Raw genomic sequence first — 27373 nt, 5'->3', positions numbered from 1 at the left:
CAAGAGTTGGCAACTTTATACTCACTATTATATTGCAGAGTACACTTTAATCAGCACCCTAATAAATAGCACGCCCAATTAATTGGGATATTTGCCAGCAAACCAATTCCTTTCCCTGCGTTCCAGTGGCTGTAAATGATGGATAAATGGCATTCTTGCTGTTGTCTGTGAGCATATTTGTTGTAATTAACAGGTATGAGTTGGTCTTTTCTGGCCTGTGTTTTCTCAGTAAGTTGCTCCCTTTTTAGTAGGCTCCCTGCTCCACACAGTTACTAAAAATAAATAACAGATCTCCCTTTCAGTATTTGCTTAAATCAAGGTACCTCTTTTGTATTTTAAAGAAAAAAAAAGTAATCTAGCCATTACATTGCTATATGGTTTTGACAATTAAAGGTAATAATTTAATTAGCATATTTCTTCTTTAATTAGTATGGTAAAGAAGTCTTTGCCACACCACGGAATAATTTACAATAAAGGAGGGATTTCTCCTGCAGCTCTCTAAGGCTACTTTTTTTGACCAGGGGTTGCATGGTGGTTGGCTTTAAAGTGGTATTTCCTTGAGGGTGATCCTCAGAAGTACAATCTATTTTAATAAACTGGTATATGCTATGATTTACTGTAGACATGTGACAATTTCTCTTATTTGGACATCCTTTGCCGAAAAAGTAAATAAAAATGAACACGGTAAACTTTTCTAATCCCTGCATTCCTCACAGATTGCGTTAGTGGCAACTGAAAAAAATATTGGAAGTAAATGAATATGAAAAGGGAAATGGTACTGGAGAAATCTCAACAAGGGATCTTAAAAACCAGGATGGCTATGGATCAGCAAAGGGTAGAAACATTCGTGTAATTGAAGGAGAACATAATTTGTGGGTTATCTGAAAAAAAAAATTGTCCGGGTTGGCATTTACTTTGACTTGTTGGCAGGAGGAAAAGAAACCGCCCTGTACCACTGCATAAGGTTCCTTATTAGTTGTGGCTTCTGCAGAGGCTCCCTCTCCTCTTTGGAGCATGGAGGATTTCTTTCATTACATAATCTGGAATTTTTTTTTTTTTTAAATAGATTGAATTTTTTTTCTCCTGTGTGTGCAAATTCTCTTTGCCCCAATGCTTCTATACTGAGGTTATTATGCTGAAGGAATGCAAGCGTCTAGAGTAACAATGGTTCATTTTCCTTTAATGACTTTGTCGACAGGATGGAGACATTTTTGTGGTGTGATGAATTCACTCGGTCTCCCGTTGTGTTTTCTCCACATGCTTTGGAAACTCTCTCTCTCCCTGAGAATTGTGGCCATCCACTCCAGCAAGAGCTTCATTACTTTATATTCATTGTATTTAAATGACACCCCAGTGGTACTGACCTCCTGGGATGATTGATGTAAATTATATGCTATGCAGGGGGAAAATAAAATCTTTTTCTGACTTTTTATGTTCTGCAGAGAAATAAAAAGTGAAAACAAATGACAGAGAAAATCAGGCCTATTCAAAGTGAAACTTTGTAAGCATTATGGCTTGAGCAGACTCCAGTTTGTGAAAGTGCTGAGACAGTTCATAATGACCTCATGATTTGAAAGGTGACCTGAGAAGGAGGAAACAATTTTGTATGTGCCCTTTTTCAGTTCTGTATAATACACAGCAAAAACTTGATCATGTTTTTTTCCCCTCTTTTCACGTATTTTAAGAATTCGGACTTGAGCAAGGAACAGCCTCTGCACTTTTACCAGCTAGACAAAGGCACAGTACTAGAAGGGACACCTCAGTGCTCCTTCGTCCTGTCTTCTAGCAGATTTTCTCATATTGACTTTTCGTACCCAGCAGGTATCTGTCTTGTTCAATTATTCTGCCAGGAGTTATTACCTATAGAAGTGGCAAGAGGGGGAATGTTCTCTCATCAGCCCAGCTCATCATCGGGCAGGAGCTTCAATCCCTTGTGAACAGGTAACCTGCTGTGCAGGCAAAAGGGTTCTGCAGAGCAACACAATTTGTCAGGAAATGTTTCTGTCAGTGCTTTTTCAGGCACCTCACCAAGTCACACTGCCTCTATCCAAGCTCCTGGAAGTTATGCAGCTCACACTGGACATGCTCAACCATATTATCCCAGAAATTCCCATATTAAAATTACCATCTGGAACTGGCATAGTAATTTCTCTGGTTTTTCTATGTTCTTATATTATTCTGTCCTATCAGTTCTGAGATAGATAAAGATATGTATAGAAATGTCAGTAATATGCTGCCTTGCCTCCCTCAGTTTAATGTAAGGTTCTGACAAATCACAGAATTTGGCTAAAAACTCGAGTTGTCTTGAGTTTTTCTGCAGTACTTTTCATAACCTGACAGAATGTTTTGATTCTCCTTTTTGCCAGGAAAATGCTTATTGATAATCCCGGCTTTGGCTGGGGTTGCCCAGAAATTTTAAAATGTATAACAGGAAGGAACTGTTCAGGCCATCCTTCTCACAGCAACGACTTAAAACTTTGCTGTGCAGGCAAGAATCAGCAGAGTGAGGCCTCTCATTCTCCAGGATAATATCTTGGTGTTTTGCCCTGTTGCTGTCAGTGCTCAGGCTGGTATCAGCTTTACTTCCATAATGGTAAGCAGCAGCAGCAGAAGGGAGAGGGGCTGGCAGCACTCAGCAGCAACTTGCAGAATCACCTCGTCTTTCTGAGGCTCATGTGGGAGGTGGGAACAGGGAGGAAGCAATGCAGAGGGGACTGACAGAATGTTTATATGAAGTAGCAAGAAGGACGGGGAGTGAGTGGTAGCCAAAAAAAAAAAAAAAAAAAAAAAAGTAAGGACAGCAGAAGTCAGCTAAGGGAAAAAGAAAATAAGATTACTTTCTACTAAACTGGAATTCAGATGGTCCCTAGAGTGTTAAGATCACTGCAGTGGTTGCCAGAGCTTTCTTCTTCCTCCTTTTCTTATCCAGACCCCCAAAGAAGTAAAATGCTGAGATTTACATAAAATCACAAAGTCTCTAAGCTGTCAGTTTCTTAGTATGAATCCTAGAAAAATGATATGAATACTGCTTGGTGTGCAGGCAGGAATTTTAATTAAAAAGGGACTAAGGAGGGAAAAGTAAAAGAGCATAACTTTTGAAATTATACACCCCACAAACTTTTGAGAAAAGTAAGATTTTTTTTCAAAGCACTAATGGTTACTCCATTTACCTCTGTTGGTCCCATTTATTAGTTCCACTTTATACCATGGCACACATCAGCCTGTCTCCCAACAAACCTGCATGTGACGAGCAGTATGACCAAACTAAAGTCACAGAAATCTATGATTAGGAGGTGTCCAAGGAAGAAAAGGTTGAAAGGAAGAAAGGAAAGGTGGGTTAATGCTCCATCTCATCTAGTCATGCCCGTCCCCATCAACCTGTTGAGCTGGCAGGATTTAGGAAGAGGAAAGCCACCATTGCCAGGAATCAAGAGGAAAACATGGGAATGTAACCACACCAATGCACTGAATCAGCAGAGCAAAGAACAGAATATTTCAGCTGGAATGGACCTACAACAATCAACCAGTCCGACTGCCTGACCATGTCAGGACCGACCCAAAGTTAAAGCATGACCAAAGTTAAAGAGAATTATATTGTCCCAATGCCTCTTATACACTGAGAGAAGATCATCAACCATCTCTCCATAAGCCTGTTCCAGTCTGACTACCCACTCAGTAAAGGGTAGCTTCCTAATGTCCAGCCTAAATCTCCATGGCTCAGCTTTGAGCTATTAATGTCATGGCTGAAATAGTACAACTGGGTATTGCTGTAGCAGGATCCATTGGTGTTTCCGAGGGTAAAGACGAGCACAAGTCGCTGTTGTTTGTGCTGCTATTTTCGGACACCTGTACAAGGATGTGCTGCAGAGACGAGGGTGGGCTGGCACCTGTGCTGAGACCAGACACCTGTGTACGCCCACAGCTGTCTCTCCCAAAAATCCCCAGGCTTTTTGGACTCACATCAGCCCCGAAACCCCTTCCTGCTGCCCTCCAGCAATGCCTGGTGCTAAAGGGGAAGGAAAAGGTGGTCGTGGCCTATCAGGCAGCACATGCAACACCATCCCTGGAGGTGTTTAAGGGAAGACTGGATGTGGCACTGAGGGAAATGGCCTGGCTCACAAGGTGGTGATTGTTTCATAGGTTGGACTTGACAGTCTCAGAGGTCTTTTTCAACCTAACTGATTGTGTTCTTCACAGGACCACAAAATTGTTAGGGTTGGAAGGGACCTCTGCAGACCACCCAGCCCAACCCCCCTGCCAAGGCAGGATCACCTGGAGCAGGTGACACACGAACGCGTCCAATTGGGTTTGGAATGTCTCCAGAGAGGGGCAATCCACAAAATCCCCGGGCAGCCCGCTCCACTGTTCTGTTCACCCTCAACGTAAATAAGACCTTACTCATGTCTAGGTGGAACTTGCTGTGTTTCACTTTATAGCCACTTCTCCTCGTCCGCTGGGCTCCACTGTAAAGAGCCTGGCACCATCCTCCTGGCACCGCCGTTGAGATATTCACACGCACTAATTCCTGGCGGTCGGCGGGCCGAGGGGCACGGCGGCGGCGGGGGCGGGGGCGGGAGGGAGCGGCGGCAGCCCCGCCTCGCCCCGGCTCCTCCCCGCGCCCTGGGAGGCGCCGCCGCCCCCGCCTCCATCTGCGGGGCGGCCGCTGTGGCGGAACCGGCTCCTCCCCGGCGCGGGCGGCGCCATTTTACCCCCCCTCCCTCAGCGGCCGTGGCGGCGGTGGCGGGCGGGGGGAACAGCGCGAAGCTGTCGCCGCTTTTCCGTCCCCCTCGTTTCTCGCCTCGGTCCAGGCAGCGCGTGGAGGGGAAGGACCGAGGTTCAGTGCCTGCCCCTCGCTTTCCCCTCTCGGCTGTCCGCACACGGGGTGGGGGGACCGGGCACCACAAGCTGCTCCCACCTTCCTTCCATCCTTCCTCCCCTGCACATCTCAGCCTCCTCATCCATCCATCCATCCCCAGGGGTGAGCCTTTGAGTGAGTCACCAGAGAGAGCACGCAATTCGAGAGTGTGTTGCTATTAATTAACTTAGTGAGGCTGCTCGTTGTTGGGCCTTCAGGAGCATTAGCGGGGCGGTTCCTGCCCGCGGTACCTGCGGGGCGGGGGCGCGGGGGGCCCGGGGGCGCGGCGTTTTCTGGTGGCCTTCAGTGTTATGTTGGACCCTGCCCCGTGCTGTTCGTTTTGTCGTCTTGCAACTAATCTAGGAGGGGCTCCTAGGACTTTTTTTTTTTTTTTAAATATAATTTTTTAAAATACTCTTTAAAATTATGTGACAGCTTGGCCTGCAGTAGACTGTGTACTGCTGGGTGTTGTTAATTTCTTCGTGTCACTCTGATGTTGTGAAATGTGACTAGGTTGTAAATTTCATCTGGAGGAAATGGATTTTATTTATTTTGCCTGAACAAGTGTGGTGATTCCCTAACTGGAATTCTGTGATATTCCTTATTTGGAATCCTATGCATTTGGCTGCTCATTCTTGATGAGAAATTTTGGGTGCATACATTGCTGCCATAACTTAATGGTATTCCTGATATGCCAGAATGTTCTCATAAGGTCTATAGTGTTCCTTATAGAAAGTATTAGTCCTCACAGAAATTACTGGTAAATGTTAAAAGCCTAGGACTGACAGTCCAGAAGAATATTTCTCTTTGTTAGCTATAAGTGATTTTTCCTCTTTAGAATACTTTTATACTTCCTGTTTACTGATCAACTACTTCTAAGTTCCTAGAAACTGCACAAATATATGATTTGCAGTCGATAGCTACAAAGCATGTATACATGCAAAATATTTATTACTGTGTTTGTGGAATGGGAGCAGGAGCCTGATGTTGCAGACAGTGCGAGTTTGCTGTATGGCATTAGTGTTAGTGATTTATTATGAGACACTTGATTTCCTACAAGTGAATCTGTTTCAAGGTTTGCAGCCGTGTTGGTGTTTTGCTAAAATTTTCTTTTGAAGTCTTTTATGTAACTCCCACATCAATCTCTTTCTTGGTGCAGGCCTTGCTTTCCCTTTGGCTTAAGGCAGCAGTGCTTACTTGGCAGGATGCAGTGCAGCCATCCTCTCCCTTTTTGCATATCTTTCTTCACTGTTGGCCAGATCCAAGTGGTGTGGAAGGCAGTGTAGTCCCTTTGTTAACTTTGGTGGACTTTACACAGGCTCCTATTTGCATGGTATTAATATACAAATCATATTTGTTTTTAGTTTGGTTCCTTTTTATCCTGTGTATTGTTACTCTGTAGGTGGGAATGTTGATGGCCAGAAGGAGCATTTCTAACTGTAACAGGATAAAATGAAGTTTTTTTGAAAGCCCTATCTCTGCTTGTAGAAGATAAAAAAAGTTAGTTTTCAGTTAGATAAAGAGGGTCTTAGTTATGATGATCATGAAGAAAAGCTTGAGGTGGAACCAGAATATACTGAAACTGCAGGAGGAAAAGTTCATAGCTGTGTCTCTGAAAAGTAAACAAGAAATCCTTTAGTGGCATTTAACTTGTGGTCTAAATCTATGGATTTGAAGACATTTCTTAAGGTTTCACAGGGTTCTGTGGCCTTTAGAGCCTCTGACTGTTATAACCAGCTGAATTACTCTCCTGGGCTCAGTTCTGGGTAGCACAGAATGAAGCTGTTGGAGAGCTGATTAGTCAATTAGTAACTTGTCAGCATAAGCAAGCTCTAATTTAGCAAGCTACAAACGTTTTAAGAATTGCCTACATACAACAGCATAGAGCAACACTGTTCAGGTCATTGGTGCTGTTCTGCTGTGATGCCCTCGAGCAGTGAGACCAGCTAGACAGTGTCTTTCTAGGTCATCACTCACTGCAAGGGTGTTCTAAGGCAGGAGGCCAAACCCAGGCAGCCTAATTATACCATAGAAAATAACTGAGTTAATGCTCTTGCTGCAATTGTGAAATACCCAAATGTGTAGATAGACAAGCATGTAAAGCAAAGGAAATTAGTTAGGCCTATGTTCTCATGGAACCGTGCAGTGGTGACTCAGTTACAAGTTTATCTGGAGCTGATCAAAAAAAAACCTGCCTGTCAGAGGTACTGAAAATGGTATTGATTTGATCTGCTATCTGTGTTTCAGGTACTTGGCATTCGTAGTGCTATGTGGAGTCATTATTAATTTTAAGTAATCTTAGTAAGTGTTCTTTTGCAAGCTATCACAGGTGAAATTTCTATTTATAAATAATCTTTGGCTTTTCTCTACCCCTGTATTTTGCATATGTTTGAAGTATCGTGTTTGATTACAATCAGACTTTCACAGAGTCAGCTGCAAAGTTTCTAGTTCACACAGCTCCGTAAGCCATCGCAGAAGTAGCAGTAATGGATAAAAGCGGTCAAGAGCTTGTTTGGAAGATGTGATTTCCAGTATATGTTTGCTGAAATGTAGGCTTTTTTACTTGAAATGTCACTCAAGCATATGATTTTTAAAAGCCCTTAACAATGAAGAGCTCTATTGATAATTCTTCTGATTAAGCCCAGAACTGAGGTATACCTGGGAGAAATGTTTATTTTTGGGTAAACAAGAATGCATTTTGGCAGGAACTTACTGGATATCATACGTGACTATAAGATCTCTGAAAGGGGTTGTGTGGCCTGAATGTTACTGGCACGTTGTTAGACCAACTTATAAAGATCTAATGTTCATGCTTTGATATTATTAAAGCCATGGCTGTTTTTCCTGTAGTTTTACTTGAATTAGATGTAGAATAGATGAACAACAATCGAGGTACATGTTTTCTCCTCCAGAGAATTTATACTTATGGTGGCAAGCACTGATTTCTGCAACAGGAACAGCCCCACAACAAGAATTGGAAATTTTCTTTTATAATCTTAGCTATAGTTTTGGCTGCTCATTCTTGATGAGGAATTTTAGATACATATGTTGATGCTATAACTTGATCATATTCCTGATATGCTAGAATATTCAATTAAGGTCAGGGTGGAACTATATTATGAAATTATTTTATTTGTATATCACATAGTGAATCAAGCACAGCTCAGGGTGATAAGAGGAGAAGGGTTGATGTAATCAGTTTGATAGGTTGGGAAGATGCCATTTTAAAAAGAGGTGAAGGTTTAGACAGAAAAGTTATACCAAGGAAAATACAGTTTGAAGCTAATGATAACTTGTTTATGCTTTGCAGAAAATCCACCTCTGTTAGTAAACCCTTAAATTTTAATTTACTTTAAATGGAACTGAAGGCAGCTAGGGACCCATGCTCACTAAAGGAGTTGCTTGCTGGGCAAAGAGCAGTAAAACATATTGTAAGGGCTAACCTGACCTCTGCATATTGATACAGGAATACTTTACTTGTCAGAAAAAGTGAAATACTGAGCAAGTCATAATTGGGCCTTGTTCATCCTTGCATGCTGAAATCAAGTATGCAAGTCCTTGATGAGTTGGACGCTTTTTATTGTCCCCAGACCTGTGAGCACACCTTGTGTTTCCTTCACTGAAAATCGCCAGTGGTTCCCATGGGGAGGTCATGACCACTGAATTGCATCTCTATACAATTATTAAAGCATTCATATAGAAGGTTTGTAACACCAGTGTACTAAGAAAAAACTGTAAGTTGAAATAAATTCAGGGTTATAGGAGTCAGATTCTGGAAGCTGTGAGAACTTGGCTGTTAGTTTCAGGTTGTTTGGTTGTTACACTGTTTTCTTAAAGCATTTTTAGGAAGGAAGGAAAAAGTCATTTGTGCTTAATTTGCAGTGCTATTAACTGCCAATGTGGCACAAAGCTCTGCAAAAATGTGTGCACATTCAGTTCAGAGTGAGGTGGGTGTATACATTAGATTGATTTTGCCTGCTTCCTTGTTAAAAACAAATGTATCACTTCTGGAGAAGGACAGAGCTCTGGTGAGACTGGAGTTGAAAACTCTGAGAAGTGTTTGTAAACGCCTCCAGATGGGAAGGCAGAGCTCTCATGTAAAATTCTTCTCTGTATTTCCCAGTCCGAAATAAAACAGTCACATCTGTGTATTAGTATTCTTTCAGCAGTCCAGACCATTCTGTGGTCTGAGTTAGAAGAAGCTTTAAGTAACTGTCATGTCTGACATGGGGATGGACAAATAGTAGCTTCAAATATGAGGACATGCAGAGTCATTTTGAGTAAAACACAGCAATTACTGCACACAGTGGAGTCAGAAGGTTTTATTTTAATGTGAGGTTGCTTTAGTGACTTTTCTTTCCTTGCTAAGTCAGTGAGAAAGTTATGCTTGTTTACTGCTTTCATGTAAGGTCTTCAGTAAAAGTAATGCACAAGGACACCAGGAAGGATTATTTTATCTTCAGGGATGTTCAACTGGACAGTTCTCATCAGGATATGTGTTATTCTTTGGATGAGAATCTACACTTACATGTATTAGAAGATTTGTTTTACCTGTTGCTATCAGCCATGCATGTTTCTTCTCTAACTTCTACATGGGAATGAATGACTTAATTGCCTTTTAAATGGACCTGGCAAATTATGTTCAGTTGTATTCCTTGTATTCGTGTGGGCTTTCCAAGCATGTTCTGTTCCAAGAGAGTGTCATGGTTAAAGATGAGATGCTTATTTGTCTGGGTGGTGAAAGCTGGGCTGTGCATTGACAGCTGTAAGATGAATTTTTCTTTCTGGTATTCAGTTTGAAATAAAACTACCCTAAGAATCTGGTCTATCAAGTAATAAATGGAAGCAGCAGCAGCAGATGTAATGTGTTACCCTTAGAATGAATAGTGCATGCATTCTGCTTTGTGGTACTTTGTTAATTAATTAAAAATGAAAGAAAGCTGAGATTGCAACCCGAGCTTTGAACAATATTCTTGTGTGCAGACCTGGTGCAGATGTGTCCCTGCCTGCCCACAGATTGCTTCTAATCCTGTATTTGGTCTGACTCTTCCCTGAAAGTTTGTGTCTTTGCTTTATCTGCTTGGCTTTTTAAGATGCTGTGCTTAGAGGATATCCAAGTTATTAATCCTATTTCCTGTAAGCAAGAACATTTCTTATTTGTTGCCCATAAAGCTGGTAGTTTTGACCTGAACAGGCTAGAGGATGATAATTTCGTTGTGTGCTATCAGTCATTACTTTGTTGTAAATCTTAGGTCACACATGCACTGTACTTATCTGAGACCCTTTAGAGTGTTTCTAGTTCCAGACTGCTTGAACAGCTCAGGAGTACTTAAGGACTTCATGCTTAGTGTTTTAATTTTTAGTTACTTTGTGCTACTGGGAGAGTGGGTGACAAGCAAAACAGTATATGTGCTCTTATTTTTTATAAGAGTTTTGAGCATACACTCAGCCAGTGTTGCATGTGTTCAGCAGGATTATGGTGTGTTTTTGTTTTTCAAAAGAAGTGCAGTTACAAAAATCTGTATTTCCTGTAGTTAATTAAGTTCTTATATCTCCAGTCCTAGAAGACTCTTATCCTATACCCTCTTGTCAGCTGGTGAGGCCATGAAATACTCAGCGGTAACAGACTAGTTAATCTAATTACTCTGAAGCAGAGGGTGTGGAAACCAAAACATTAATTTTGATTTTGTGTTAATTCATAGTTATATTGGTTTTCTTTCCTTCCTGTTTTGTTTGAGTTTATATAAATGAAAATTTGTCAGTCTTTAAGTTTTTGCATGGTTTTGGGCTATATGCAAAATGTGTTTATGAAAAGACTGATGTGATAACCATGTTAGATGTATGCTTGATGAATTAAATCATTGTAATGGTAACTTCTACTCTGTGTTATTCAGTGTAAAAAATTTTTGCAGGGATTCTATTTTTTTGTAATCCTTCACCTTCTTTAGCCTATAAAGAGACATCAGAGGGAATCTCTGCAAATCCACATTTGTTTTAAACTGACCCAGTGCAAACTTAGGTATTTTTTTTCCTTGTGGTGAAGTGAAAACTGTATTACTATTAACTTTTGCTCTTCCTGAGTGAGTTGGATCAGCTGTCAGACTGTCTGTTAGAGGACTGTTCTGTAGTGACTGTTTGGGTGCATCTTTCTCCTCCATCTTTGCGTGACATTTCAGCAGTGGGGATTGGTGAAGGTGTCTGAGTAGTGTCTCTAAAGCCTTGACTGAGTCTCTGCTGTTCAGCCTGGAGAAGGGGAGACCTCTCAGCACCTTCCAGTACCTGAAGGGGCTCCAAGAGAGCTGGAGAGGGTGTGCAGTGATGGGAGAAGGGAGAATGGCTTGAAGCTGAAACGGGGAGGTTAAGATTAGAAAAAGAGAAGCTCTTTGTTGTGAGGGTGGTGAGGCACTGGAACAGAGGAGTGGTTTCAGGGTTTCAGCCCCGTGTCTGGAAGTGTTCAAGGCCAGCTAGGGTGGGGCCCTCAGCAACCTGGTGTGAAGGAAGGTGTCCCTGTACAAGGCAGGGCATTGGAATGAGATGAGTTGTAAGACGCTACAGAATGGTTTGGGTTTGAAAGTATGATTTTATATACACATTTACATGTTAATATAGTATAGGATATTGCCTAAATGTATAATCCTTATATCATGTTTTAGGAGCACTGGAATTCCAATTTTTATGTCTCTGAGCTGGATCTTGAATAAATACATGGGTTATACAGATTACTTATTGATTGTAGGAAAGTTAGTGTAAGTTAATATTGCTTGGTAATTTCAGAGTGGATATGAATATGAGGGAGGGTTATGAAACAGAAATCTACCCAGGTATCTTACTGTGGTGAGAGGGATGGGCCTAAACCTGATGAGAAATGACTTAAAATTTGTTTCCCTCAACTGATAAATTTTGCTCTGCTGATTCATGTGGAACAAGTGTTTTCTGTTATGACTCTTCAATGTACAAGACATAGCAGTACATTAGAGTAGATGCTTTTAAACATTTATATTAGTGTTTATATATACCTTTGAATGTGTGTATTTTACTATGCATTTGGTTGCAATGTTTTACTTAGGAGAAAAGTATTTTTAAAAGCTGAGCCTGCTTGGATAGGAACTCAAAATTACCAGTCCAAATAGTGTTAATCAGAAGTTATCTTCTTGCTAGAGTTCATGATTAAAATGCAGCACATTGAAATAATCTGTGACTTAATCTGAACATCTGAATTCATTTTATAGAATATGGCAAACAGCTGCATTTCAGTTTGGAGCTAAAACAAATACAGTATATCGACCCATTGAAGATCACTGTAGGCTTTTCAGTTCCATGATAGCTGTACTTACTGAGGAAAATTTATTTGAGAGTGCTTCTGCTTTTGAATTATCTTTTATTTTATTTTATTTTTTTTTTAATGTCCGGAAGAAAGGAAATAGAACATACGGAGGATGGGACTTTGATGTGTAAAGAAGTTAATTATCTAAACCATCAAACAAAATGTGGGCTGTGGAAGTAATTATTGTAAAGGGTCTGATGAAGCCTAACAGGCTGTTGGTTTTTTATGTCAAGAAAATGCTGTACACCTGCTTGATTTGAAAGTTAAATCGTTTTGTTGTAATAGGAGGACCCAAGTTTGTAGTGAAGCAGTAGCTGAAAAGCTTTCAGCTCTCAAACCACTGAGATGTAAAACCCTTCAAATTTTTTTAGTTGAACTGTTCTTGTCCACTGGGAGGGCAGCAACCTAAGAAAGGATTTGCTCTAGAATAGGACATGCATGAATCACAGGTGTCTTAGGTTGTGAGGAGGCAGCTGTGGAATTGGGCCTGATGGTTTTTGAGAATTTTGGGAGAATGTTTCATAAATTAGCAGAACAGAACCTCATGGGTAAAGCACAATCTCTGTCATGGATGTTCAAAGAAAATAGTTACATGCTTCAAGTGATGTAATTCATTTTAAAAAGCTCTAAATTGGAAAAAAAAAACCTCCTTAAATCTTTGAACGTTATTTACTTTTTAATGAATACACCGTTGATTCTCTATTTAGGAATATTGGTACTGTGGTATTGGATATAAAAATACAGCTAGTAAAATTAATCCTAATTAGTCCCAATGAAATGATGGACAATCAAATTCATAGAAATTTCTAAATCTTTAGGCTGTTTCTGCTATGGTGGGTACAAAGGCAGCTTCCTCTTAACTCCCTTCCATGGCTATATAGGACTTTCCTATAAATACTGACACCTTTCTTTGTTAATGAGTTTTTACTTGTTTTTTATTTAAAAAAATCACTAATTTGACTGTTTAGGTTAGATGACTGGTAACTGCTGATTATGGCAGGATCCTGACAACACTTTAGCCTTGTGTGTAACTACTCATGTGATTAAAATCAGACTTGAGTGGGAGTAAACTTGTGATTCAAGTTACACATGTGCGTAAGTGCTTGCAGGATGGGGACCTAAATTAGAATCTGCCTGAAGATGAACTGAAATCTGATAATCTACATGAAAGCATTAATAAAAAAATTAAACTTATGACACCAAGTTGGGTGGGGTAGGGAAGCTATACAAAGGGATCTGGAAGGGCTGGATTAATTGACTAAGGCCAGTTTTATGAGGTTCAAGGAGTTCAAGTACTGGATGCTGTACTTAAGTCTCAATGACCTGGTGCAGTCCTGCAGGCTGGGGCAGAGTTGCTGAAAAGCTGCTCAGTGGGAAAGGACCTGGAGGTGCTGGTCAACAGCAGCTGAACCTGAGCCAGCTGTGCCCAGGTGGCCATGAAGGCCTGGCTTGCACCAGCAATACTATGGCAGCAGGAGCAGGGCAGTGACTGTCCCCTGTGCTGGGCACTGCTGAGGTCGCCTTGAGGGCTGTGTTCAGTTCTGTCCCCTCAGCTCAGGAAGGGCATTGAGGGGCTGGAGCGTGTCCAGGGAAGGGCCTGGAGCACAGGTCTGAGGAGGAGCAGCTGTGGGAGCTGGGAAAGGGGCTCAGCCTGGAGAAAAGGAGGCTCAGAGAGAATACTTTGTCTCTGCACAGCTCCCTGACAGGAGGAGACAGCCAGGTGGGGTTCTGCTTTTCACTTGTGTACAAAGCTGTAGGAGAAGAGGAAACAGGCTCCAGTTGTGCCAAGGGAGGTTTAGATGTTGGGAAAAGCTTCTTCACAGAAAGGGTGGTCAAACATTGGAACATGCTGCCCTAGAGTGGATTTCTATTTTAGAGAACAATCTTACCCTTTAAATTTTGAAATGGAGAGAGAGAGAGAATCTCTTACAGCACAGCAGGCTATGGCAGTATAGAGCTTTTATGGTCACTACTACTAATAGTGCAAGAAATGAGCAGTACAACTCAACTGTTACTAGTGTGTAGCAAACTAGAAGACTAAGAAATATAGTGAGAATAAATCTTGTTTGTCAGGGATTTACACAGTATGCAGTTTTGTATTATTTTTTTTTGGAGAGAAAAATGAGACTCCCTTGTCCATATTAATGGAATTTTCCATAATAAAATTCGTCAGTCCTTTAGAAAATGATACTATTTTTAAAAATTAAATAGCTCAAAGCCATTTATGTGAAGACCCTGTAACAACATGCTGCTACAATTTGACTTACATATTGTTAAAGAGGAAAATTTAGATTTATTAATTACATAATAGAATATAAAGAAAATTGTCCTGTATTTGCTTTGGAGTTCTTGAATGAGATATTTATATAGAAAAGCTGTAAAATGCTTTTTGTAAAGATAGTACCTTCAGAGCTATGAGTATTTTAATGGTGGTTGGGTCTCACTCTTTCTAATGCATTTCTGTTTGAAGAATTTAAGTTGCGTATGTGAAGGGGGTGTTTTGTAAAGGAAGTCTCTTATCTCTGTGCTCATAAAGTTTTAGCTGGCTTTTTGTGAGAATCTCTTTGGCTTTGTTGGAGATGGTGTGGGTATGATTTACTGATGGTTAGGATATGCAGGAATGCAAGAGGATGATCGGGCAGCAGAGATTCTGGTGTCTGTGAATACAATCTATTCCAGAGTAGCGGTGTTTTTATCTTAATGCTTTTAAGCACTGGTACTTTTTAGGGTACTTCTAAATCATTATTTTAGAAATAGTACATGTTTCCAGTACTTTGTTTACAGTAAACATCAACTCAAGCTTTCTATTGTCTCTTAGAGGCTTCTTTTTTGCATGCAGACCCTTTATCTTCCATGTTACTCCAAATATCTTTTCTGCCTTTTAACTATCTAGTGTGAAGCATATATGTGCCATCTTGGAAATGAAATAGAAGTATTGTAAGTGCTGTTATTTCTTTGTTTACCCAGATGAGCAGCACCGTGGCCAGCCCGATGTCGGCAATTGCCTCTGCAAGCAGTGGAAGAAAATCAACAAGCTTTACACTTGAATTGCAGAGTATGATGTGAGTAGTCAGTTAAGCTGTCTGGCAGCATCTGCATTGTGTATTCATCTTTTACCTGATTTCTTAGAATGTGTGAGTAAGGGTGATGGAGGGAAGAAGAGCAGGTGTTAGTGATGGAACTGTTAGTGTTTTACTTCTGATTTGTAAAACATTCAGAGATTACTGGGGTAAATAAAACCCACATCCTCTATTGAAGGGAGAGTGAATGTTGCTGAGTAAAGAAATGTGTTTTTAATATTTGCTTAGAAGTCTTTAGAGTCCTGTGTTTCTCAGCCCTTCATCAAAGAAAGCTAAGCTTCCTGTTGTCATAGACATGTTTTTTAATAAATACTTTTTATTAACATCCTTAAGTGCTAATACAGAGAGATAAATTGCTGAGATCATAATATTGCTGATGAAATTATGATATGGAATGCTTGTAAATAACTGGGGTTTGCCAGACAAGAAGCAAATTTGTTAAATAAGTTACTTATTCTTTTAAATGAATGCTGGATTCTCAGAAATGCAGGTTCAAGCTGTGATATTATATGATTTTGTAATTTGGTTGTGAGAGTAAAGCTGTGTTGCTTTTAGTCATGTGTTGTCAGCTTGCCTTCACTCTTGTGTAACAATTTCTCACCTGATTTACTACATGGGCAGAGGATGCATAAGGAGTTACTTGTCTCCATTTAAATTCTATAAAGAATTCCCTTTGCAAAAGTGAAAGGTGCAATTTGTTTTCAGTTAAGTGTCCTTATGAGATTACTAGTTTGTTGTTGGATGGATAATGAGATACCTTCCACTGAGAGTATTTTTCAATATAATGTAAATAAGAGTGTTGCCTTTTGCATTGGATCTTCTAATATAGATGAGTACATTGTGACAGACCCAGTGTTCTACTGTATTTAGTTTTCTTTGGATAGAATAATAGTAATGCTCTCTCTTCTTCAAGAGAATTCTGTTTGCTAATTGTTCACATCTATTAAGGTCATCTATTCTGAAAAATACAGCTGTTGTTCTTGGTTGAGAGCAATACCTTTAACTGTGTTTAAAAAATAAAACTAAAGAGTCAAATCCTGTGCATCAGTTTGGATCAGTATCTGGGGAGCCTGCATTTTATTGGATTGTGGACTTCCTGATAAAGTGTTTTGAAACTCCCCTTCCCCGCCAGTGTACACACGATTCTGTCAGAATGTAGAAGTTATTGTTGGCCATATAAATGGAAGGAATAGCTATTTTCCCTTTGCTTCAGAACTGGTGCAGTTATCCTTTGAAAGCTGTGCAAACAGATCATCTGTGCTCCAGAGTAACATATTTCACAGCTTCATTAAACTAGTAGGAACTGAGGAAATTCCTTGACTGCAGTGAGCACATTGAAGCTTAAATTTTTATTGTTTGCTGTGGAAAAAAAAGGGAGACTTGAAAATGATAGAGTGCCAGGGATGAACCATGCGGGGGAAAAAAAAGACAGCTGTTTCCTTTGGCCAGGGCCATAAAATGAAGTTATGCCTTTAAAAGAACTTTCTGTGCTCTGACAGAAGCTGACATTTTTTATAAACGATGTGATTTAGGAAGTTACAGATTCTCCCATTTAGGCGATTTATAACAAATTATTGCTGACATCTTAAGATCCTGGGAAATGCCTAAGACTGGAGCAATGCAATGCAGAAAAGGTAACATCTTAAAGAAAAGAAAATATAAGCTATCTCTGCCTAATTTCTTAATTGTCAAGAGAAGGGTCACCTATTTGCTATAGTTTTCATGGAGTAATATGAAGGGTAACTTCAACTGGCCCTACTTTTCTCAACAAAATATGTGCAGCAAGAAGATGAACTTTTGAGAAATAAGTCATGTAGAGACATTAAGTGCTAATCCAGAATGTCATATAGTAGTTTATGTTGATTTTAAAAATGGGCTGTTGGATTTTAGGGATTTAAAAGGCAGAAAGAAGAGAAAGTCTATTTGGAGTAAAATATCAAATCCTGTTGTAATCCAGGGGCAACATCTGGAAATCTCTGAATAAGAATACTCATGGTCTGAAGATGGTATCTTTGATTAGTGTATAATTTACAGCACAGAAGTGTTGAGCCAGTGTTTAATTCCATGGAATGCTTAAATTTACATGTAATGTTAAGCTTGTGAGTAATCACATTTAAGGTGAGGAGGTTATTCATATGCTACATCTGTTAGATACACTACACCTATTTTTGAACCATGGCATTGTAAGGGAATGAACTGAATTCTATTGTAGAATTGTGTTTTTATGATACGCTCAGAAGGGTTTTTCTGATTTATTTGAGAAGGCAAGAAATACATAGGAGTCTTGAAATCATAAAATACTGCAAAAAAAGCTGTCTCAAAATATGTACAACTTTTTCGTTGTATACATAGATACTTTACTTTATTCTGTTTTTCCTTTAAGAATATATAAGATATGTCCTTAGATTTCAAGAAATTTTTGTGTTTGCTGAGAAAAGAATCTGGTTTGTATGATGCCTAAATTACACTGTGTACTTGGTGATACTGCATTGCTGATTACCTTAAGAAGAATGCTTCTTAATCAGATTGTCACAGATCATCCAAACACAAGTCAGTTTGCAGTGCAGTATCTTTTGCATAGTTACATTTTAATTTTTTAGACTTTGGAATCAAATTATATTTATGTTATACTAATTTAAAAGAGAAAAGTGCTATGTAGAGCTTGCTTCAACTACTACATACTTTATTTGTATTTGGATTTTTTATTATGGTACCACTGAGTGTACAGCAGTAGGTGTTAATAATTTAAAAGAAGAGTTTTCAGTACATCTAGTGCATTTTGCTGAGGTTTCTTTTACTTAACTTTGGCTGATCTACAGCCTGTTTCCAAACTAACTGCTCATGTTAGGTGGGTTGCACTTAAATTACAGTTCTGCCCAGTAGATTCACAACCATGCTGATTTCACCGTAGCCATTAAAATTCATAATTTGGTAGAGATCATCTATTTTCCAGTATAAGCACTACTTGCGGAGTGAATTTCTGGAAACCGTGACAGTCTAAAAACTTAGGTTGAACAATTTGCAGCTACAGAGGGAGGTTTTTATCTCCCTTCAGTAAAATGCTTTGATTTCTCAAAGCTATCTTAACCATTTAAAAAAAAATATATAATTACTGTGATCTGAAGTTTCTTAATTAGCTTTTGTGATATGCTTCATACCAAAAATCAAAATTTGATGGTATAAGGTTATAAGGATAAATTGTAATGGTGAAAGTATTGAGGAAAACAATGTTTTAATTTGGTTTAAGTCTTTTTGGTTATTGACTGTATTTGCAGAGGTGAATATTAAAGCAATAATGTGCTTTGCTGTGATATCAAATTACTGCTTCTAATTGATTGTGGCTTTCCAGACAGTGAAAATGTGTTCAGGTGTTTCAAATGCCGTTCTTACTCAACTTCCTCCAGCTTGTAGCTTATACTCACCTCTGTTACACTGTGTTGTGTCAGTGTGTAATAGAGTTACTAATAAATTCTTCATATTCCCTTTTTCTTCATGAATATAATAATGTATTTTTCAATTTTTTTAACATTCAAAAAATTATGGGAGAGACTTGGTAAGAATTGGGGCCAGTTCTTAAATCTTTAGTTTATTAAGACTCTTTGACCGTGTCTCCCTGACTCTTGGGATATTTACATGATCTCTGTTACTAAAGCATATGAGTGGTTTTGTAATATTGTCAATAGTATTTCCCATTTTAGACTGGGTAGTAAATAGTAGTTCTATACCTCTGGTCACTCAAGGAGTATCTAGAATAAATGAATTTTTATTTCAGGCTTGCAAACACTGCCTGGTATTTTTTTTCCTATATAAGGCATGAGCTATAAAATATAGAATTTATTACCTGTTGCAACCTGGCAAACTTGTCAATCAAATAAATTGTCTTTAGGGCTTTTACTTATTTAGGATTTCTCATCCATTCTGAGATGGCAACATCTTAGGGAATATCATTCTAAATTTTTGAATGTGCAATCAAATAATAGGAAGCATGGCCTCTGAACTGATGTGTCCTCCCACCAATGTATTTGGATAACCTCTGCTGACTTGACTTTGATTACAGTTTGTTCATCACTGAATCCCTGGAAGATCTCATTGATTTCTTCTAGTATCTGATGCTAAATTTATTTTCATATGCAGAAATGAAAATTCTGTTTGATAACAATAGTTCTTACATATGGTAAAACAGTGTTTTCTTATCAGTTAGAAACTTCAGGGAGCTTGTTGCTCAGTGGTGAAGAAATGCCCACTCCATGTAGCACTAAAGAATGCTGTGATTCAAGAGCTGTGCTTTGCTAGACTGGTTTGTGTTTGTGTGTTAATCCAGTTGTGAATACCATAATCACCCAAATACTTCCAGTTACTCACATTGCATGCTAACTAAAAGATACGCAGTATGCATTTCGGGCTCTTTATAGGACCATTGAACATTTTACCCAAAGGATTTCTCTATGTCACTTAATAAGATGGCTTTTAAAATAAATTCTCTGGTTTCTAGATACTGTACAAAATGTTTGCCAGTCTTGCTAGCTGTTAAGGTCAGCTGGCTACTGGGTTTTTGATAAACATCTAATTTTGTTATCTAATCTTCAAAACACAAATGTTTTTCTTGCATCTCTTTGTGACAATGGGATTTGTTGCTGCAAGTCCAGTTTACATTTGTTAAACTATGCCCTTGATTACTTTGTTGTTTTATTCTTTTGTTTTTCTAATACATCTAAATGTGTCAGCTTGACTCATCCTGTGAGGCAGATACAAAGATGGGAGCTGCCATTTCCCCCATGCCAGGTTCAGTTCTTCCCCAGGAAAAAGTTTTTAGTGTGTTGGCTTTCATATGTCTTAGGTTTCATGGAATGCTGAGCTCATGCAGACCTTCATTCTATTTGAAACAAGTAAATGATTATAGGGACTAGGAAGTTATGCTGAATGGACAGTCTAGATGATTGTTTTTAATAAAATAGTCCAGAATTTGTCTAGCACAAAATGAGCGTGTGCTTGGGCTGAATGTTAGTAGTTATTTATTATATCACTCTGTATGATGAAATATGGTAGTATTTGCACTGCCCTGCTGTGACTGATACCTTATGGCTTCTTTTGGTTGTTTGTTTATCCATCTTTGCTTTGAAGTTGATCAGTAAAATCATCTGACTTTGGATAGTTCGTTTGGCATGATGGTGGAAGAAAACATCAGTAATGACCTGGCTGAGGGAGCGTTTTGGTTAACCAGACTGTAATTTGGGACTGTAAAGAATTTCTCTCTTCTGTCCCATACTTGTTTACCATATTTGAACCCAAAATTGTGCTGAGATTGCACTGTTTAAAAATAAATAACCAGTTTAGCCTACTGAGCTGAAACCCTTCCCTGCAAACACGCAGGGAGCACTTTCCCCCTTGGTAGAGATGATGGAAGGGCAGTGGCAGCAGATGTGGTACGTGGTTATCAGATCATGTGTGGCTGTTCCTATCTACCTCATTAAATGCATGAGGCAAGAGTGGTATGAGATAGAAAACTAGGGCCAAAACTAAGTTTTCCTTTTATAGGTAGGATGAAATACAGGAAGGAAATTCATTAGAGAGAAATTACTACAGCTTTTTCTGATGCGGATGTGGTATTTTTAAGCTTTTAAAGGCAGAGTCTCTTCTTTGCACAGCACTTAGCTCAACAGGATTTTGCTGAGGAGGCCTGATAGCGTTTGCAGAACTGTTAATAAAAGATGTAAGAGCTGAAATGGAGAGAGTTTCAGAAAAGCTATTTGGAAATTCATTTTTCGGGCTTCCACGTTTCTGTACTGCATTTAAAGTGTAGTTATTTTAGACCTCTCTTTTGTAATAGCACAGTTTCATTTTACCTTTTAGTAGTGGAATTCACTTGAAATACAACCTGATCTTGACCTTATTAGTGTCAAACAGTCTGAAAAACACTCATTTTATCTCTTGCTTCTTTCTCTTTGTTTTTGCTGAGTATCGTGTCCCTATTTATGAAAGACCAAGAGGTGATGGAGGATCTTAATTAACACATTGAGTAGTACACGCACATAGAGCAAAGACATTGTTGAGTGTCTGTACGGAATTATGAAGGAACATTTCTGCAAATAATTTAAAAATTACATTTGTACTCAGTCTGAAAAAGAAACACGAGAAGGATGTTTTTATGAGGGAAGACTGGAGATATTAATCTGGGTAACAGCTTTTTCTATAAACAGAATTAGCTGAAGTTTAGCATTAGTCTGGGTTATGTGTGTCTTGTGTTTCTGCTCTACTAGTACTTTATTTTTCTCTTGTCAGTTCAAAGTTAATGTGAGTTTTGCAGTTCATTTGTGAAATCAGTTTTGCTAAGTATGAGAACAGTTTCTCTAAGTTTACTGTGTCCTCACTTCTGCTCAGTTTGTTCTGAGTTGCATGCAGCTTCTCAAGCTTCCTGTGTTTGAAATTTTGTTTTGAATTGAAATATTTTAAGATATATGGTTCCAGGATTTTGAGCTTAAATTCCTGAAACTTTCTGGTTTCAGGTTTTGACAGGTTGCTTTAAGGTATCATCTAGTACCTAAGTAAAAGATTATAAAATTTGGAAACGATTTGCCCTACTTGAGTGAAGACATAAATATTGTAACCAAATACTGATTAAGCCATAAATTAATATGATAATTAAATTCAGCATTTTAAAACTTTTTTTATTTCCCCAGTGTAATAAATTGTAATACATTAGTTCTAGGAGACTGAACCTGAAAATCCAGTTTAGCTTTAACTGTGACCATAACTGGCAGATGCTGCTGAAATCTTTAAATTGCAGCTTCTTGCATCATTTGCAGTCTGTTTGTTTTAGTCGCATTTAATTTGACACCACTGATTATACATAGTGTACAATATTGTTACAGGACTCTATTTGTCTATAGAGAGCAGCAGCAAGGGGGACATTACAGCTGTGCTTGGCTTTTTGATTCTTCTGAAGTTATTCTGCCCCATGGAATTATTTCCAGCTGGATTAGGTAATTAATTGAAAATGTACAGTTTGGATGTCCGTAGGTGACCGGAGTTAGAAGGAGGAACGTGCCGGTTGCTGCATGTCCCAGGTGACTGAGTGACACTTCCCTGTAGGAGATATTTCTGGCTCATTCAGCTCTCAGCTCTGTGGCACTGGAGGCCACTGCTTGTCTTTTTAATTATATATTTTTTTAACTTTTTTTCCTAAAGCACAAAAGCTGTATTATCCTCCCCAGATTTTGCTGGAGTGATGCTGAAGTCTGTTTCCCTGGTACGTGTCCATCTCTTCAGAGGTGCCTGACAGCCCTGAGCTGAGCAGTTACAGAAATGTGCTTGTTTTTCTCTATCATTGTGAGTTCAACATAGTAATTTAGACTATGACGTTCTCCCTAAATTGGTCTGGAAGGTGATTAGTTTATCCTTGGATCCATCCCACACTGGCTCTGGGACTTACAATGAACCAGCTAAATAATGATAGATGGAATATTTATCCTCCTGCATAGATTCTAGTACTTGGAGTACATGACACCATCCATTTTTAAAAATGTAGATGTATAAATAGCTTTATTGTAGTTTTAATTTTTATCAGATTAATCTTACTCTATTATTTGACTTTGTTACATATATGAGGTATGAAAAAAGAATCTGTATAATATACTACATACTAAATGTCACTGTCTCTTTATATGATGTTTACTTGTAAATCCCATAGACCAGTATTTGATCTTTTCATGTATTCCTTTTTTAATGACACATGAAGGCATTGCAGTGATTAGAAAGGAACCCACCTTCCCCTCCACAGCTCCCAGGGCTGTGAAGTAACTGAACAGTGTTTCTTGCAGCTTGACTCCAGAAATGGTAAATAATAATTTCATAGTTTTGATAAAACTGGATGGCAGAAACCGCAGTAAGGACAGTGGCAAAGTGGGAAGTGGGTGGAGAAAGGACAAGAAGGAGAATGGTCTAATGATATGTGCTAATTCATTACGCAAAATAATGTTGGCCATTTCTTTAAGATGTTAACAATGACCTGGTTTTAGTTTTAAAAAACACTACCAAAGACATGTTTGTGATTAAAGTTCTTTTTGCTTCTGTAGAAAGTGCTGAGGAAACAACTTATTTGCTCTCTTGACTTGGTGGCTTCTTTTGCTTCTTCAGTTTTTGGACAAAAAGCTCTCAGGACTTTCTGGTGTTAAAAAGCAGCAGCTTCTGACCTAATGTACCCTTCTCTGAATGATAATGTTTCTTTGTTACTTATTTTTAGCTCAGATTGTTTTTCTCCCCTTTCCCCCAACACGATTTGTACAACCTTTAGAAAATTGAGTAGTTGTGGTTTTGAATCATCCTCTGTTTCTAGACTGAATGAGTATTTCTGAAGAAGCGCAGGATTGCTTGTGAGTGGGCCTTTTTCTTACTTAAAAAGGCAACATCCATGACAGTTTTTCCCCCTGAAAAAAGGCAGAAAATCTATAGACCCTTAATAGACTGCATCGTGACCCTGGAAAGGACAGCGTGTTAAGTACTTAATTTTGTACCAATGGTATATTGCTAGCAGATGTCCTTTGTTTTGTTTTTACTATGATTCAGAGCCATTTGGATAAAACATTTTGAGGGAGTATATTTTGGTCCTGAAATAAAGCATGACTATCCATTTAGAAACTACAGTAATACTTCATTGTGTATCAGTCTATATTTGACTCCTTGTTTGGGTTTAAAGCCTTTAGAATATCAAGTACAAGTCTAAGTGCTGTTATCTTGCTGTGCTTTTGGTGAAGCACAGCCAGATAGCATGAACAGATGATGTGTAAATACTAATTTAAAAAAGCCTTACAGGAAGAAATTTTAATTCCACAAAGTATAAATAAATGTGTTTGGCTGTTTTAAGTGTGGGAGAAAGCTAATGAATTATTTTTTTCCTATTAAAGTAGTTAATACTTTTGTATTGAAAAAGATCCATGTTAATTCTGCAAATAAGGTAGTTCCCTTCTAAACCAATCTTGTAGCTTTTATATTCTGAATTACTCACAGGCAATCAATAACCTGAGGGGTCAGCTTGTGCTGCTTATGTTGTATGGATTTTCATTTAAATGGGTACATACACACTCATTCCCAGTGCCTTGCCAGTATTCCTGCACCAGTTAAATAATAATCTCATCAAATGGAATCCTAGAAAAATTAAGGTTGGAGGGGATGTCTGGAGGTCATTTGGTCCAACCTACCAGATTCAAACATTAGGTCTCATTGCTCCACAACTATGTGAGAGAAATGCTCTTATTTTATAATCTGCTTGGCATAACTGCTATAGCTACAGTAGTAGACTGCTTTTTCCAATATAGCTAAGCTACTGTAATTATTCTGGAAATACTTTTAAATGTAGACTAGACTTTAATATTAAGCAGCGTCTAAAATTACTAAATAAAATTAGATTTTGATTTTCTGGGAAGTCCCTTTCACTAGCCAAGTTAAGAGGAGAAAATACATAGTCTTTATGGAAGGTATGTATCAATGTGGTTTAATATGTGACTCCGTACCTATGACTACTTTTTCTGTTAGACTACAAAGCTCCTGCTATTATGTATTTAAAAATGTAGACATTGGAATAATTCTGCATATTTCCCTGAAAAAATATTATGTAATGTTAAATACCTCCCACCTCTTCTCCCCACAAACACTCTTATCTGTTTCTAATTTTTTTGAGAACCTGCATAAAAGAAGAGATAATTATTATTGTACAGTCGTTGTTCTGAGTTATGGTAAAATGTTTTGTGTTACTGTTAAAACCAGAGTATGTTTTATATGGCTACTATTGTTCTAAAGGTTACTATGTAAGAATTTTTTAAAGTAAGGAGTTTGAGCAAACCTGGAGACTTGATAAAGTATTGGAAAGGATGAAAAAATATCCCTCTACTCCTCTTGGTTTTTTTTAGAAAAACAAGGTATTCATGTTTTCTTTAAAATAAGTTTTGTCTATTTCTTTCTCTGCATGTTGTGTATATATAGGCTTATATACAAGCATAGCACTTTACTAATTTCCAGTTCATATGAATCTACTTGGCTGTCTGTGAGGAAACATGGGAGTAAATATGTTAGGAGGTAGGAAGAGGGTAATCTGTGGAAATACATTTTCTTAACATCCTTTAATTCCTCTACTGCATAGTAACTTCCAATTTAATGTATATGTGTAGATTTACTACAATCAGATCTTTCTCCTACATTTTCTCTAATAAATTGATAAGTCAGTTCAATCAATAACAGTGAAGGCAGACAAGTAACTTTGTCTCTTTATTTAGAGTCTCAGTAATTCTAGTTTTGCTTTTGATAGATTAGTTGTGGAAATCAACATCTGTGTAGGTCTGGAACACCTAATACAAATAACGCCGTTAAAATTAGCTGCATGTAAGTTTTCTTTAAAAACTGTAGAGGTATAAATGCTGATTGTCATTGAATGGGATGTGTTGGGAGAGTTGCAGAAATAGTGTTGGTCCTGGACTAGGCTCTCCTAGGTCTGTTTGTGCCGACTGCAATGGAATTACAAGGAAATAGTCCTATGTGGTGAAAACTGAAATCTGCTCAACTGAACTAGCTTTAATACAAGTTAAACAGGGCTCGATGCATATCTGGTGACTTCAAGAGAAAAGCTCTGTAGAGGTTGGCAAACTTCTCTATTCTCTGTTTCCCTGTTAAATGCCAGTTTTATTCCTTCAAGAATGAAACTCTCTTTTGGAAAGCAATATATTAAAACAAGCTCTGCCTGTGAGTTTGCACTGGCAGGATCTCCTGCTTTGCTGCCCAGGTACGCTCACATACTGCTGCAGTTGTGTGCCCAGCGCTGACTTTAAAGTGACAACTCGGTATCTGTTGAGTCCTGTTATGGTTCAGATGACTGAAAAGATAAGTGATCAAGTTATAGAAGGAGAGATGAAACTCTAGGGGGTTCTTTCTAATGAATTATAGAATTATTTTTGAAAAAGCAGTGCAGTGTTTAAATATTCAAGTAAAGTATTTTTCCGGAGCCAGGATTGCGATGGTAATATTTATCTTTGAATTCTTAAGACAGATAAAAATCAAAAGCCCAAACCACCAGCTATTTTTCTTTAATGTTTAGATTAATCCAGAAAAACAGACCAAAATTTTGAAAATGGCTTCTTTAAACACAGATTGATTGAACTGTTTAGGGGGCATTTCATTTCTTTCACAAAAAGACTTCTCTCTATAGTGTCATACAGTTTTAGGGAAAGTTATTAATTGATTTATCATTATGATCCTTTTGAAACAGAATTTTTAATGCTATTTTGTAAATTGAAAATTAATGGCAGAAACTTCTGGACATCATTTAGTTTTAAATGGAGCCCTTTGTCTTCTCATCTGTTTTAATAAAGCTTTTCTAGTCTGATTGAAGTAGGTGATAGTGAAATGTGTTTGCTATCTGTAAGGATGTCTGATTTTTCTGTTGGCAATGCTGTTTCCTCCGTTCACACACAAGTGAAGATAGTTGTCTTAATAAAAATAAAGTAGGAATTAGACTTTTTTTCTATCATCTTTTGCTACATGTTAGCTTGCCATGTGGCTTTCCATGTGTGCCACATGTTTCTTGTATAAGCATCTACTATTAAAGACAAGTATTGGTAGCTCTATCACTAACAGTTCACATGCCCTACACTGAAAAGCCAACATCCTCTCCAGCTGATGAGAGCTGTTGCTGCTATTTTGGTAGTCTTTTGTTGCTTTAAATGTGGGGTGATGAAAGCATGAAGAACAGCTGCTGCTACTTTAATCCTATAAGAGAGGTAATATTCATGTGTTTTTATTTGTGGTTGGTGAAAGACTCATTTCTTTCTGTTGCAGCTGAAAACAAAGATGTTGGGGATATTTCAGTGCTGATTACAAGAATATATCTGCCACTCCTGGAGTTGAGAAATTCAAAAAGTAGTCCACCTATTATGGTCAAGGGTAGAGAAAAATTTATTGCAGTGAGTTTTAAACTTCAAAAAGCTTTCAGTGTGTTTGAACTGAAGGAATAGGTGTCAGCACACTTTTAAACCTCTGCAGTTCAGGTTTTGCCTAGTACAGTAGTTACAATTTAAATTACTGAAGTTATTCTGATATGCTTGCTTATAATTAATGTAACAACATATATAT

General features: G+C 38.3%; 2 protein-coding genes across 5 annotated transcripts in view; one reads left to right on the top strand and one right to left on the bottom strand.

The window, feature by feature from the left end:
- RUNX2 (RUNX family transcription factor 2) overlaps positions 1 to 27373 on the bottom strand; it is a gene marked incomplete at both ends in the record, with an annotated part of 213030 nt that overhangs the window by 170830 nt on the left and 14827 nt on the right. The gene's annotated exons all lie outside the window — the stretch shown is intronic.
- Positions 4725 to 27373, top strand: part of SUPT3H (SPT3 homolog, SAGA and STAGA complex component) — a 253578-nt gene continuing 230929 nt past the window's right edge. Inside the window, exons 1-2 of one of the 3 annotated variants that reach the window (XM_084203335.1) lie at positions 4725 to 4978; positions 15147 to 15241. In XM_084203335.1, coding sequence (XP_084059461.1) covers positions 15147 to 15241 — 95 coding nt within the window. In that variant the 5' untranslated portion in view covers positions 4725 to 4978. Of the gene's footprint in view, positions 4991 to 15146; positions 15242 to 27373 lie in introns of all 3 variants that reach the window. The other 2 variants (XM_084203336.1, XM_084203337.1) reach the window with 2 other exon arrangements.

Source organism: Fringilla coelebs (assembly GCF_963513975.1).
Source record: "Fringilla coelebs genome assembly, chromosome: 3".
In the NCBI taxonomy this organism is placed as follows: domain Eukaryota; kingdom Metazoa; phylum Chordata; class Aves; order Passeriformes; family Fringillidae; genus Fringilla; species Fringilla coelebs.
Note: the sequence above shows the minus strand (reverse complement) of the source record. Positions and strands in the feature narration are given on the sequence as shown.